Source organism: Ceratotherium simum, chromosome 16 (genome assembly GCF_057802395.1).
Source record: "Ceratotherium simum simum isolate JZ-2026a chromosome 16, ASM5780239v1, whole genome shotgun sequence".
NCBI classification, from domain to species: domain Eukaryota; kingdom Metazoa; phylum Chordata; class Mammalia; order Perissodactyla; family Rhinocerotidae; genus Ceratotherium; species Ceratotherium simum.
The window spans coordinates 39,778,459-39,792,592 of NC_141915.1; the positions used below are offsets into that span (position 1 = coordinate 39,778,459).

Below are 14,134 nucleotides of genomic sequence, written 5' to 3' on the forward strand. Positions count from 1 at the left end.
AATAGGATGAGGGGGCCAGGCCAGGACAAGGGGGTGCCAGAGCCATGACCACTACCCCGCCCCCATCACCCGCCTCTCCATCTCAGTATTCCCCCTCCCATCACTCATAACACACATACCTCATCCAGCCTCCTCCCTGCTCAGACTTGGGGAGGGTGGGGGTAGAGGAGCCCCTACCCCTTCCCCTGGTGGCGGGTCTACAGGGCTGGGAGAGGGCAGGGCGTGTGACATAGACACCGTCCATAAGGGGGACAGTAATTCCTGCCCTGGGAACTCCTGGGTGGGGGGAGGAGGACACTTCCCTGGAGGCGCTACTGAATGTATGAGAAGCTGGTGCTGGGGTGGGGGGAGGGGGGTTGTGGCCAGAAACAGGGGCGGAGGTAGGTCCCTTCCCTAGGGAGAGGTGGGGCCGGTAGGGATGACTTGGAGGGGCTCCTACTCCTGCCCCACGTTGACAATCAGTATGTCTGTTATGTGCGATTTTTCACCCCGTTGTGTTTTGGGTCAGGATTTTAAAGAAAGATATTTTTATGGTAATTGTTGCTCGTCTATTTTACTATATATTTATGTAATAAATATATGATGAAAATAACCCCCTTGGGCACCCCCCTTAGACTTGCGTGATGTTTCCCTGTATCCTCCCATCTGCTGGCAGAGTACCCACCCCACAAACTGACCAGATGGAGAGGTGTGCCCCCAGCCTTGGCAGTATTTCCACCCCCACCCCCAAACGAGCACACACCACAGAAGCCAGCTCAGCTGTGAACTATTGGATTTGAGACAGGAATAGAACAAATCGGGGGGCTACAGAACGAGGAGGGGAGAGAGTGGTTTAAATAGGGGAGGACGGGGAGGTTCAGTGATGGGGGAGGGAGGCAGGTATTTACAAGAAGGCTCGGGGGGCCAGAGGCTCATCTTGGAATATTTTATAACAATATAAATAAGATTCTGGTTTGCTTTTCCTTTTCGTCTCGTAAAGGAGAGAGAAGTGCAGAGTTCGATTCTGTACAAGGGGGCAGCGGCAGAAGGCCGGCCGGGCGGGTCACTGGGCGTCCACCCGGAAGGACAGCAGCTTCTCGGAATGCATGTTGTTCAGGGTCCGCAGGTCCGGCAGCTTGAGCAGCAGCTTGGTGAAGCGGGAAGTCTCCGAGGGCCGGTTCTTCAGCACCAGAGCCCGAAGAGCCCGCAGCAGCGTCTCCTGGAGCTGCTCCACCGAAGCGGAGTTCTCCATGCCCGAGCGGTCTGTGGGGAAGACGACAGCAGTGAGGCAGGCTCCCTGAGCTCCTCTGACGAGGAACCGGAGGTCTGCGAGGACGTGGCAGGCAATGCAGCCTCTCCCCTGGAAGCCCCTCAGAGGGCTGATGGGGAAGGAGGAGGGAGGGAGCACAACTCCCTCTCCCAGGCCTCTGCCCCAGGAGCAGGAGGTGTCTGAGAGCTGGGAGCACGGGCTCAGCAGGGCTGGTCACCTCCCATCCCACCAGGCCACTCTCCTTCTCTGAACAGGCCAAACATGTCCAGGCTCCCTTGCTCTTTGCTCCGTAGTTCCCTCTGCCTGGGATGCCCTTCCCCCTCTCTCTGCCTGGCAATATCTCACTTACCCTTTGAGGCCCCACTCAAGTATCACCTCCTTCCCCAACTCCCCCAGGCAGAAATAGTTGTCTGTGTTTCCAAAGCCCTTGGTTCATGCTTCTACTGTGACACTTATCTCACTGTTTTATAATTAGTTGGGCATGAGTCTGTCTCCCAAGCTAGACTGTGTCTGAATCATGTCTGTATCCCCAGTGCCCGGTGCAGGGCCTGGCCTAGAGTAGGTACTCCATAAAAGGTGTGTTGAATTGAACTGCGTCCGCCTCCTCCCCCGGGTCGGGCTCAGGCGAGAGCTTGACCTACCTGCAGAGACGAGCACCACCGCGGTGAAGAGACCCAGCTCCTCCTCGGTAAGCGCCAAGGAGTTGAGCTTCTCGCTGAAGTCGAACATGGCATTGAGCAGGTCTCCCATGCCCATGGCACCGAGCTCCTGCAGGCTGTAGGTGGTGCGGCTCAGGAACATCACTGTCTGATCCTTCACGTTGAACAGCGATGCGAAGCGCACCATCAGCACCTAAAGGGGGGATAGCCATCCTGGGTGGGGTGGGAGGACCACTTGCCAAATCGCCCCTAAAGTTTTTCAAAGGGTTTGCTGGTGCTGCCTTATATTTCTCCGTAAAGAATGGGGTAGTTTCTGAATGGGGAATGCGGGGGTGGAAGGATGGGGAATATCCCACTGGCTTTGGAATCCAGCAGGCCTGAATCTGACCTCAACTTGGTCACTACCTGTGACCTTGGCACTTGACTGAAGTGAATTTGCTTATGCCTAGAATGGGGGTAGCAATGTACCCTAAGGTGTTATTTTAGGGTGATGGGATGTGATTAGACCCCAGCTGAGATGACAGAAGTCCCAGCCATCCTGAGGCAGGAATGGGAGGGATTCTGCCCTCTCCTTCCTCAGTCAGAGTCTGTAAGGACAAAGATACTGGGGACCCAAAGCCTTTCAGAGCCCCTGCCTACCCCAGACACCAAGCCTTTCTGCTGGATCCTTCCCAAAGTCAAGAGCAGGGAGCACAAAGGGTCACTCACCTCAAAGGTGCCAGCCTTAAGCAGGGTGACCTGGTCATGCTGAGAAAGATCACGGAAGCCGGGGATGTGCTTGGCAAACTCTACCACCTCCCGCACAGCGGGTGTGAAGCTCATGGAGAAATCCTCCCAGATCTCTTGCACGGTTCGCCCACTGCGTCCGTGCGGGTACATGTTCATGGGACATGCCTGGAGGAGGGAAGGATTTGGGGAGGGAAGTATCAGCCAGGCTGGCTCAGATGGGCTCCCCCAGCAGGGATGGGCCCCAGATTCTGCCTGGGTTCGGGGCTGTGGCCCTGGAGGATGGGTCTTTCAAGTAAAGGAGCAGTCAGGTGCCAGTTGGAGATCAGGGATTCCCAGGTAGAGCCCTGACTGCAGGGCTGAGCATCCTCCCCTGGGAAGAGAATATCCTGCACTTAGCCTCCAGGCACTCCCAGCTGCCCTATGCTAAATCCAGTCTTCCAGGCCCCCTGCCCACCTCTCCCCAGTGCCCTCACCAGCAGAACATTCTTGGAGTTGCCCTGTCGTGGACTGTTGGCAGGTGCTTCGTCTCCTGGGGCTGGGTACACGTGGGTGGGGCATAGACGGTGCCCGTTGCTGTTGGGCTGGTGGCAGCTGCGGTGGGCAGGGCCAGGGGGCCAGGCGGGAGGGTAGGAGGAGGGAGCCTGGTGTAAACCATTCAGGGCCTCATTATGACGCTGGGCAGCCATGATGTTGTTGTCATTGGGGGCAGGCGGGCAGCCCTGACTTTCCCAGCGATGTGGGATGGTGGCCGGAGGGCTGCCTGACACACGGTTGGCATTGAAGTTGCCAGGTGAGGTGCCCAGCTTGTCATGGGCGTAGGTGAAGATTTCTCGGTGCGCCCGGGCCACCTGGGATATCACATCCTCCACTGTGGGCTCAGGACTTGGGGACCGGGGAGGCGTCAGCTGTTGTGGGAACTGGGAGAAGCCTACCAAGGGTGAGGGGGCTGGAGCTGGAGCTGGAGGTGGGGAGGGGCCCATGGGACCTGGGGTCGGGTGCTGGGTGGGTGAGGTCTCCAGTGGGCACTGGCTGCTCAGCTGGTTGTTGGCTAGGTTCATGGCACTCTGCATCTCAGCAAGCATCCGCTGCTTCTCTCGTTTGGGGATGCGTCCAAAACGCACAGCTGTGACAGGATGAGAGCAGTGTCAGGAAGTTTTCATACACACTCACATGCTTCTCTTCCTTCCTTCCTCCTGAAAGAGCAAGACCCTAAAGGCTTGGGGTTCCACATCAGAACTAAAACCAGCAAGGCCACACCCATCGAGGGGGTTTTCCAAGTAGGGACTGCAGTAGGAGGTGACCGGAGGCACTAATGGGAAAGAAGCGTGTGTTTACCCAAGAGGATGAAATGTGGGCATCCCCTATGCAAATGAGACTCACAGTATGATGTGTCTCCATTTGGGACTTTTTTTTAAGGGAGGGATTAATTCAGAAACTGGGTGCAAGGAAGGGAGAGGGCGTGGGGCTGGGTATGGGACGACAGTGCCGCCTCACCATCTCGAGACATGCCCACGGAGAGACACTTCTTGAAGCGACACTGCTGGCAGCGGTTTCTATTGATGCGGACGATGGAGCAGTTCTCATTTTTTAGACACCTTTTGTACTGGATGTTCTGCTGGATGCTCCGACGGAAAAAGCCCTGGAGGGCAGGGGCAGCAAGTGAGCATCTCCGTTTAGGCCAGGCCTATGCGTCCTGTGCGAGGAGGTCACCTGCCCCTGCCCTTACCCCCACCGGCCTTACCTTGCAGCCCTCACAGGCATGCACACCGTAGTGGAAGCCCGAGGCAACGTCCCCACACACTTTACACAGTAGCACCATGCCATTCAGCTCTGTGGGAAGAGAGGGGCAGCGGGTGAGCAGGAGGGCTGTCTGAGTGGCCGGGGATGGAGGTTTCTTGGGCTGGAGATTCTGGAGGAAAAGCTGAGGAGGAGCTCCAATATTTAGGGGGCACTCGAATGACCAGACTGGGCTGGACAGGGGCTGGTGCAACTCTAGGAGAAATCCCCAAGGCCAGGGTGGGCCCTGTGAATAACTGTGTCACATGAACCCCAACTCCCAGCCTAGGCCTAGCCACCTTCCCTTCCCCTAAATCAGCTGGAAATTTACTCACTGGTGATGTTGCTGGTGCTCTTGCTGGGGGACACTCGGCTGCTGTCTTCCAGGGCCACTTGTAGACCCCCTGGGGGGCTTCCATTATAAAAGGACGAGGAGGACGACGACGACGAGGAAGATGAAGAAGGGGAGCCATCATCGCTCAAGCTGGGTGGAATGCTCCCAAAGGAGCGGGCTGGGTCCTGGGTGAGGGAGCCAGTGGGTGACGGTGGGAAGTAGGCGGGGCAGCCTTGGGTCAGGGACTGGAAGCTGCCATTCGAGCTGTCACTGTAGAGGGACTCAGGGCTGGTACGGCTGGGGGAGGAGCCACTGGAGCCAATGTAGGTGATGACACCACCTGGCAGGAGAACACAAGAGAAGGGGGTGTCAGCCGCCATATATCTGTGGTCCTGGGGCACCACCCTGCTCACTCCCCACCTGCTTCCCCCAAACACTGCAGGACACTCAGAAGTTAACCATGTGGAACCCTGAATCGTCGAGTCCCCAGAAGAGCCACAATAAGCAACTCTCCAACACATAGCACACATGGCATGGCCAACCAATACCCATGACCCTTTGCAGGGTACATTCAGCTTCTGCTTTGGATGTGAGGTAGCTTCTTAGAGGATGACCCCTGTGGGCATCTCACATATGTGCCCCCTGCCTTAGATGCCTTCCTTGGGAATACTGACTGCAGCTAATGACTGACTTGCCAGCAGCAGACCAGGGGATGGGATGAGCAGCTGAGACCCATTCATAATGCCCAGTCTTCCAAAAAAAACAGCTGCCGATTTTAACACAAAGACCATTCCAGGGATGAGACCATGGAGGGGCAGCTAGCCAACAGTGAGGAGAATGGAGGTCTTACAAGAGTAAGACAGTCACATTCCCCCAAAACTGAAGGTACTCAACCTGGCCTCCAAGAGCATCAGTCAGAGTGGACTCTACCTCGGAGCCCAAGAAGGACTTATCAGTACAAGTTGCAGGAGGTGGAAGTGAAGAACAAATTGTTCAGCCTAAGGCTTTGGAATTCCCCCCTTCCAGATCTCTCAGCCTGTGACAACGACCTTGGCTCTCTGGCCACTCAGGGACTTTGGCCCTCTGGTTACATTGCCAAGTAGGTGGCTGTGTTCTCGTGGTATTAGCAGGAGATAAAGGTGACCTGCTTGCCACACCCTTGCCAAGCACCTAGTTTGGCGTGCCATGGGCGGAGTGGGAGAAGGGAGGATCCCAGGACACGTGTGAGCTGATACAGGCCATACCACCATGTTTCCAGAGGCACATGTCTTGCTCACCCACTGACACACACTAAGCTGGGCAGGGCAGCCCTAAAATAGCTCAAGGTTGGTCAGGGTGAACCCAGTTCCCTGTAAATAGTTGCACAACAGATCATCAGCTCCTACAGTTTCAGGGCTGAGGCTGGGAGATGGGATATTTATTTGGTGGTAAATGAACTTGACCTAGTTCACTCATCCCGAAAAGGGGAGTAAGACCTTCATCTGAAGAGACTTCCAACCTGGAAATGAGAGGACACTCAAAAGAGCCTAGTTCTAGATCTAGGTCTATCACCAACAACTTGATTTGTGACCTAGAGGAAATCAACACCCCTCTAGGAGTCTCAGTTTTCCTTTCTGTGAAAAAAAAAAAAAAGATGAAAGAGACTTAATATTCTTTCAGCTATGATTCTGGGATATAGTTGTTTGGAGAAGTCCTTAAGAGGCAAACTGCTGCTTGTTTGGTGGGGGTGGGGGTAAGACAGTGTTTGCAGGACTAAGGAAAGAGATGCTTGGGGAACAGAAAGAATTTGGAATGTGGAGAAGCTGAGTCTAAAGGCAGTACAGTGAAGTAGGTGCAAACAGAATAAAGAGGAAAGGAGTGAGGAGAAGGCTGGCTACACGTGAGGTCCCTTTGAGGAGTGTAAACATGAGGCCAGGAGAGGTCAGGGATGGCTCCATCTTACTCTGCTTGGGTGATGGGGAGGAGGTGGGGCCCGGGCAGACGGACAGGAAAAGGAGGTAGGCGGGGGCAGTGAGTCAGCCCAGCTTCACCCAGATCTCGGCGGGGCGGGGCGGGAGCCGAGCCCTCAGCCGGCCTCACGTCGCCGCTCCACGTGTGCCTTTTGCACGTGGCTCCCCAACGAGGAACCCGAACTCGAGGCCCCGCCCTCTCCACTTCCCGTCAATCCGGAGCAGCAGCCCCGTCCCCGTCCCGCCTCTCCCCGGCGACGGGGTTGTGGGGTGGGCCCCGAAGGCGAGCTGGGCCGGGACTTCTGAGGGGAGGAGAGAATGGGACACGCGTTGCCCGGGCGACCGGGGGGGCGGAGCTCATTATGTAACGGGACCGGAAAGCAACGACCAATGGGGTGGCGGCCACGGGTTCTGCTGAATGAAAACAAACGCAGCACGTGGGCCCGGCTCCGCCGCCATGTGAGCCCTCCGGGACTCCCGGGTGCTGTGGGTGTCCTCCCTGGGGCCAAGCACCACTCTCCCGGCTCCTCAAGTGCCGCTCCCTACTGTCACTGAGGATACCCCAGTGAGATCCGACCCATTCCCCCAGCCCCTCCTGCCTGGAGCCCCGATCGCCCCACTGCTTCTCAGGTTCCCTCGAGCCTGCAGGAACTAGGGGAAGAGGAAGAGAGGAAGGAGCGGGTTCTCTTTCCGAGAAGGCCAGGCATGCCACAGCTGCAGGAGGTGGACAGATGGGGGCGTCTGGGGGCACTGCTCCAAAGCTCTCAGTCCCTCTAAATTGTTCATCTCACTACACGTACAGGCTCTTCATTTCCTCCTGCCCGTGATCCGAGTCCTTCGGGCTCAAGGGAGCTTTGGGACTCTGAGAGGCGGTGGTGGGGCGCCTCTGGGCGCATTCCCAGGCCGAACAGCCTGCGCTGGAAATCCCAGCCTATGGCCCCTCAGCACGCTAGCAAATCACCGGGCCGAGGGAGTCCCCAGTCCCTTACAAAGTTCCTATTGTTCTAAGGCATAGATGGGAGTGAGGAGACAGTGACAGAGAAAGGATCACGAGGATAAAAGAATCTCAGTACCTGTGTTGTTGTTGGAGTCCAGGGTCGTCATGTCTTCACCGGCTGAGAGCGGTCATTCAAACGGGACCTTGACACAAACTAGAGGTTGCAATTGCCGCTGTCGCCCCTCGGGCACTGGCTGAGGGCGAGGAGTGGACCCCGCAGCGCACGATCAGGATCCGAGGCACCAGCAAGCTCTTGGGGTGGCCGGACTGCAGCCCTGCAGAAGGGGAGGACGCTGAGGCAACGGAGGTCTGCTTTGCATGGGAAGAGCAGAGAGTGTGGGGGAGGAGGAGAGAGGGGAATCAGCCTGCAGTAGTTCTGGCTAGAAGATAGCAAGGAGGGTCAGGTCTCTGCAGTGCACGGGGTGCCACTGCCTGACGCCTCCGCAGCGCTGCAGGGTAGCGAATCTGGAGCTCCCAGTGCAAAAGTCCCAGAGGGAGAGAGGTTGCAGTCAGGAAGTAGGTAATGGAGAGAAACGGGGCACCCAGGCGCAAGAAGCGAGACGTGTGCTCTGCTACGTTCCCTCGGCAGCAATATTTCACTCTGCCAATCTCAGCCGCCTTTTGCCCCAGCCTTTTTCCCTCGGACAGAGGGCTCTGCGCAGGCGCCAGCAACCCAGGGTTCCCGGGCCGCACGCGGCACTGGAGCAGGTACCATGTGATCCCAGGGAGCGCCTCGTGCCCCAGTGACACACTTTTCCAGCAGCAGGCACGTTGAGCTCCGTGCGCCTGCGTAACGCCAAGGCTGTTGGGATTTGTAGTCCACTGGCAAAGTGGGCGGATTGCGTATATTTTCCCCTTTCTGGCTTGCAAAAGCCTTTGCTGAGACCGGGGAGGAGCTGAGAGCGGGGTGGGGTGCACTGAAGAGTCAGGGTGGAGTGTTTGGAAAGCCTGTATGGCAGAGGCATGTGAATTCCTGGGGAGGGGCTGGCAAGCACGTCTGCTCCCTGGGAGATCAAAGCTAACAGGCACTTTCTGCAAACCTTGCAAACGTGACGGCTTCGCGTGATGGCAGGACTGACCTCGCCTTGAGGTTACTGGTGACACGGGGAGAGACGACAAGTAGGGGAGGGAGATATCCCTGGAGTCAGGAGCTTGAGCTGAACTTCTGCTGCAGGGCCAAGTCCTGAGACCAAAAGGAAATGTGACCCCATTTCCCTTCTACTCCCCTTAGGGAGAACACCCCCAGGGAAAGGAGTTGCCATGGGAGTGAGGATGTCCCTAGGGACTCCCTGTTTGCTTGTATGACACCACCCCACCCACTCGAGGTGACTTTGGGGTGAGTCATTTCCCTTTGTCTGGGAAATAAAAAGGACAAGGGAGGGGAACTTTATGGTGAAAGTGCTTTGAGGTCCCAAAGTAGTGTGGCCAGAGGTGAGGCAGGGGCCTGGGGCAGAGTGACACCCCTGTTCCCCTACCCCCAGTGCTTGAGGGTAGCAGGTAACTAAGAAAGGAACATGAAGATCATCTTAACCCTCCCTCCTTTACTGATGGGGAAAAGGAGGCTTAGAAGTGACTGGCCCAAGGTCAGACATCCATTGCCAGTTTCACCCACCCACCCTAATCATCAGGGAGATGGGCAGATGTGCCCGTGAAACACTGAACAGGGGTCAGAAATAGCCAGCATCTCCCTTCAGAGCAGCAATTGCCCCATTGGTGAAAACAGGTCTCAAGCAGAGGTCTTCTTGTTTGAGGATTTGGGTTGTGGAGAGAGATGGGAGCCTCTTCAAGCAGCCAAGTGAGCCTGAGCCACCTGCTGCTTCATGGTAATACTTCCTCAGTCCCAGAGCTTCTAGGGAGGATACCCCCCACACACACACACACACAGGAGGCCCTTCTCCACTTGTTCACAGGCCTGGGCAGCACTGATGGATGCCTGGAAACACGACAGCCACCAAAGAGGTAGAGAAAAAGAGTGTGGGCACCAAGGAAGGAGGAAGCTGGATAGTGAGAAAGCTGAGAGGACACTGAGGTAGACTGAAGGGGAGGCAGCTGGGCAGCTGGCCTGACCACCGACCCTCTGACTCCTGACAGAAGACAGGCTCCCTAGAATGGCCTGGGCTTTAGCTTTGTTCTCCTGCTCCCAAAAAAGTGGGAGAGAGAGGGCAGTGGGCTCCTCCCTGGCCTGCGCTGGCCTTTTGGCCCAGAGCTGAGAAGCTGCAGCAGAGCGTGGGAGGGACTGGGAGGGGCTAGGACAAACAAGGAAAGAGGCTTTTCAGGAAAACTTGGTTCTGAACTCAGCCTCCACCCCCTCTCCCTCCTCCGGCTGGGCTCTGGAGGGAAAGCTGGGAGGTGAGCTGCCATGTCTGGCGCTGCATGCTCTCTGCGCCCTTCCTGACTCTCCATCACAGCCAGGGCCAGAGCCCAGGGATCTGCCAGAGCTGGACTCAAAGTCAGGGCCCTTGGCAGGAACTCTCGCTCCCCCCCAACCCCAGCACCACCACTGGCACCTCCCTTTAGTTGCCCTGGATCCTCCCCAAGGCCCAAAGCTTTGTTTGCTGCTGTGGTGATCCTGTCCACCCCCTGTTCTACTTGCTGGTGTTTATCCCTAAAGGGGGAGGGCCAGAGGTCAAAACTCCCTCCCTGAGTTTGCAGCCAGTGAGAGCGAGGAGGAAGCAGAGGCAGCAAGAGCTGAAATTCAGTCAGCCTAATCTTGGCAAGAAGCTGGGTTGTTTTGCAGTCTGTGTGAGGTATGAAGGCAGAGGCTGGGAGGGAGGAGGCAAAGGAGGGGGGTTGCCTCTGCTCCCTCCTTCCTCTGCACTTCTTATAGGGGCCCTCCTCTTCTCCCTGACAAAGAAGTAACTTTGGGATCCTCCTGGAGAGAAGGATACAGAATAATGAAGAGGCAGGACTTTCCCTTGGCACCAGAAGCTTCTAGTCTATCCACCCTGCTCCTCTCTCTGCCAACAGCTGCTGGAAGAAGGACAGAGACTATGGAACCCAGAGCCACCAAAGGGAGGGAGAAAGGCTGAGTTGTCTGGCCCTTGGGGACCTGGAGTAGAATCTAGCTTTGGCCTCTCTTTGACTTCAACCTTGACCTTAAGACAACAGGTGCATCCCAATACAGCCTCCCACCCCTCCTGCCAGCTGGACATTCCAGTTCACTTCTACACACACACACACCATTCTTCCCATAGCCAAATTCAGCCCAAGAAGGAACAGGACCCTTAATAAACAGTACTCAGATTGGAACCGTGTGGAACGGATGCATATCAAAGACATAGCACAGCAAGGAACAGCCTTGGCTCCATGCTGCACACACTTCTACTCAGATTCCTCAGAGTCTGGGATTCTGTGGACTGACCTCACCATTTAGGGCAGGGTTGATTAGATCCTGTGTGTGTGTGTGTGTGTGTGTGTGTGTGTGTGTGTGTGTTTCCAAATATGTCTTTAATTCTCCTGGATTTCTCTGGACTGGGGAGGACAGCAGAGTTAGAGTAGAGGGAGGAAAAAGCTTGAGAGCTCTAAGGTCTGGCCAGAGTGTGTGTGTGATCTTATGATTGTGAGTGAGAGACTACATGTGTGAGTAAGTGTGAATGGTGTGTGTGTGTGAATGTACGTGTTTAATCCCAGATCTATTCTCCTTGACAGTAGGTTGTTCTGGGTAACAGGGCAACGCCCTGTGCAACTCCTGGGTGGCCTAAATCTTGGGCTGACTGCTTGACTGACTGACTGACTGACTGAAGGTGGGTCCTTGCTGGAAACCAGGTCAGGCTTCCATAGGTGCCTTCCCTTCCCCCTCCTTTCTCACCAAGCGAACCACTGCCCAGGGGAATAACCTACCTTCCCAGGTGATGCAAACCTGGGATAGAAACCCTGGGGATGCCCCAGAATCAGGGAACCAGCCCTGTGACTGAGAGAGACTCATTCCCTGCCCTTCTAGATTCTTTTTCTATTCTCTAAAAGGTCAGCTAGCTTTCCCTAACCCACCCAGGACCTTGATGTCTTGGGGAGGGTTAAAGTGAGAGAATTTGTTCTTTGGGAGAGATGGAGAAAGAGAGGGTGAGGCATGATCCAGGGCTGAGTTCCATGGATGTCGGTTCTATCTTTCTCACTAATCCTTTTTCCAAGGAAAGGAAATAATAAATATGTGTTAAGTACCAACTGTATGCCAGGCACTGTGCTAAGTGCATTACACACATTATCTCATTGAATATCCACAACAACCCTATGCTGTAGGTCTCACTCTTATTTTAGAGATGGGGAATCTGAGACTTAGAGATTTTTATTAACTTGCCCAGGATGCTACAGAGACTAGGCGATTTGTTTTGAAGTTGTATTTGCGTAGCACTTTACTTAAGATTGAGAAGATATCACATCGAAGAATGGTGGAGTTAATGGAGGTTACTGAAGGGGCTAAAGCTTCCCCAGCTCTCTATTGGAACATCCACTATCAATGGGACAATGAAAATGGCAATGTTGGGAATTCAACCCCAGGCCTGAGGATAAAGCTCTTTCCACTAGCAAGACTGCCCTTCCTGGAGGGAATGATTACATCGGGCGGAATGTCTGAGCAGCGGGCTCATCCTCGTGTTTCCTAAGAAATGATGGTGCTTGGAATTGAGAAGAGAAGTCTGAAGCACCTTGCTCCTGCCCCTTGCTCCTGCCCCCACGAGGACCTCAGCTTCCCAGACCCTCTTTTAACTCTAACCACATTTTCTCTTTCTTTAAACTCCTCCCTCTCTCCCTCCTACATTCCCCTCTTCTGATCGTAAAGGTGGAAAGGGGCCAGAATAGGACGCAACAAACAAACAAACTGCCACATAAACTGCTACAGAGGTGATAACTGAAGTAGGCATCTGAACTCTCTTCGCTGCCAGACCCCGACTTTGCGATCTGCAGCTGGTGACGAGGGGAGGGTGGCAGGTAGGTCTGGGCCCTTTAAAGCACCATGGTGCTTCCTTCCAGGGACTGTATTAAGAAAGGACTGGTTCGGGCTGGCCCTGTGGCCTAGTGGTTGAATTCGGCACGCTCCACTTTGACAGCCCAAGTTGGGTTCCCAGGCACAGAACTACACCACTCGTCGACAGCCATACTGTGGCAGTAACCCACATACAAAATAGAGGAAGACTGGCACAGATGTTAGCTCAGGGTGAATCTTCCTCAGCAAAAAAAAAAAAGAAAAAAAAAGGATTGGCTCAATGAGAGTGTGGAAGGCCACCAAGGACAGACAGAAGTTGTGTAAAAAGCCCTAAGGAAACAGCATCCTGCTTCCCCATTCACCTCCTTGAGCAATGGGCACCTCTAAAAACAGCCCTCCAAAAGCCATCCATTATCCTGGGCCAGTCCTGCTTTAGCAGATGCTTTGGGGAAGGAATCCAAAGAAGGGTCCCCCTGTCAGAGCCCAGGATCCCAGCCACATCACAGGATCCAAGAGGTGGCATGGACTGTCCTTGGCAGTGGAATACTAAGCTCCAGATAGCCTTCTTTCTGGCATGGGGTCCCTCCTCCTGGGTTGGGGGGTGGTGGCATCCAGCATATGCTATGCCAAGGCCATCCTGTTCAACTTTTGCTATGCTGCTGCTGGAACCCACTGGTGGTGTCACCTTCCAGGTCCCTGCACCTGCCCATTGGCTGTCCTTGAGCCTCTCTAGGACTGAGATGCACGGGAATGTGTGTGTGTGTGTGTGGGGGGCATGCCTGTGTACCTGCCTCAGTCTCTACCCCTTACCCCAGGCTCTATCGCAAACTCTCTCCTTATCTACCGTCTCCCCATTCCTCGAGCCTCTGCAGATCTCCATGCAGCTGCCTGGGGAGGCCAGAGACTCATGACAGTCCTCGTGAGCAGGATGGACTTCGGAGGAGCCTCGGCCTGGGCAGGCATTAGGGGCCGTGTGTAGCTTCTGGGAGGCTTACATAAACACTGGCTGGGATGGGGAGGGAAAGGGGGTTGCAATGGGCTGCCCAGTAAAAAAAGCAACCCCCGCCCCGCCAGCTCAGCCTATGTGGAAAGAAGGAACAAGGCTCATTTTCCCTCCTCCCATCCCTCTCCCCGGGTCTGCAGCTGTTAGTTGGGCTGGAAAGACTGCAGTATCTTGGGGGAGGGAGGCAGGGGAAGGAGAGAGAAGATGGGACTTTACAAATTTGGGATCCCTCCCCTTCTTCTAAATTGGGGGGGAGGGGGGAGAAGCAATTTGCCAAAGAGACTTTCAATGCCGCAGGAAGGAGCTTTGGCTCATTAGAATGCGCAGTTTGCACCCTGAAAAAAAAATCTGTGCTGGTTGCAAAAATGCAGACGTGTGTAGGGGCCCAGCGGAGATTAAAAAAAAAAAAAAGCGCTAGCTCTGCAATGCAGGATCTGCGAAGTTTTGGTGCGATGAGGAAATGTGGGTCGTGCTCATTTCATTTGCTTGTTCCTGCTAACCTACTGTCCGCCTGACTCCA

General features: G+C 55.2%; 1 protein-coding gene across 2 annotated transcripts; it reads right to left on the reverse strand.

The window, feature by feature from the left end:
- Window positions 1-755: 755 nt before the first annotated feature.
- On the reverse strand, window positions 756-8,369 carry NR1D1 (nuclear receptor subfamily 1 group D member 1). Of its 2 annotated transcripts, none has more exons than XM_004434542.3 (8): window positions 7,770-8,369; window positions 4,749-5,087; window positions 4,379-4,467; window positions 4,132-4,276; window positions 3,111-3,760; window positions 2,617-2,802; window positions 1,891-2,101; window positions 756-1,242 (listed from the first exon to the last, which is right to left on the reverse strand). In XM_004434542.3, the coding sequence occupies exons 1-8, from the start codon at window positions 7,798-7,800 to the stop codon at window positions 1,043-1,045; spliced, it is 1,851 nt and encodes a 616-aa protein (XP_004434599.1). In that variant the 5' UTR covers window positions 7,801-8,369; the 3' UTR covers window positions 756-1,042. The 2 variants fall into 2 exon arrangements, with proteins under 2 accessions (XP_004434599.1, XP_087297239.1); XM_087441113.1 differs by lacking the exon at window positions 7,770-8,369 and adding an exon at window positions 6,627-6,773.
- Between the last annotated feature and the right edge of the window lie 5,765 nt (window positions 8,370-14,134).

Excerpts from the sequence above, each read along its gene's own strand:
- NR1D1 (XM_087441113.1), bottom strand. The coding sequence starts at position 6,684 with ATGGAGCCATCCCTGACCTCTCCTGGCCTCATGTTTACACTCCTCAAA. Across the intron at positions 4,468-4,748 it reads GAGCACCAGCAACATCACCA|AGCTGAATGGCATGGTGCTA; the intron begins GTGAGTAAATTT and ends CTCTTCCCACAG. Across the intron at positions 3,761-4,131 it reads CGTGGGCATGTCTCGAGATG|CTGTGCGTTTTGGACGCATC; the intron begins GTGAGGCGGCAC and ends ATCCTGTCACAG.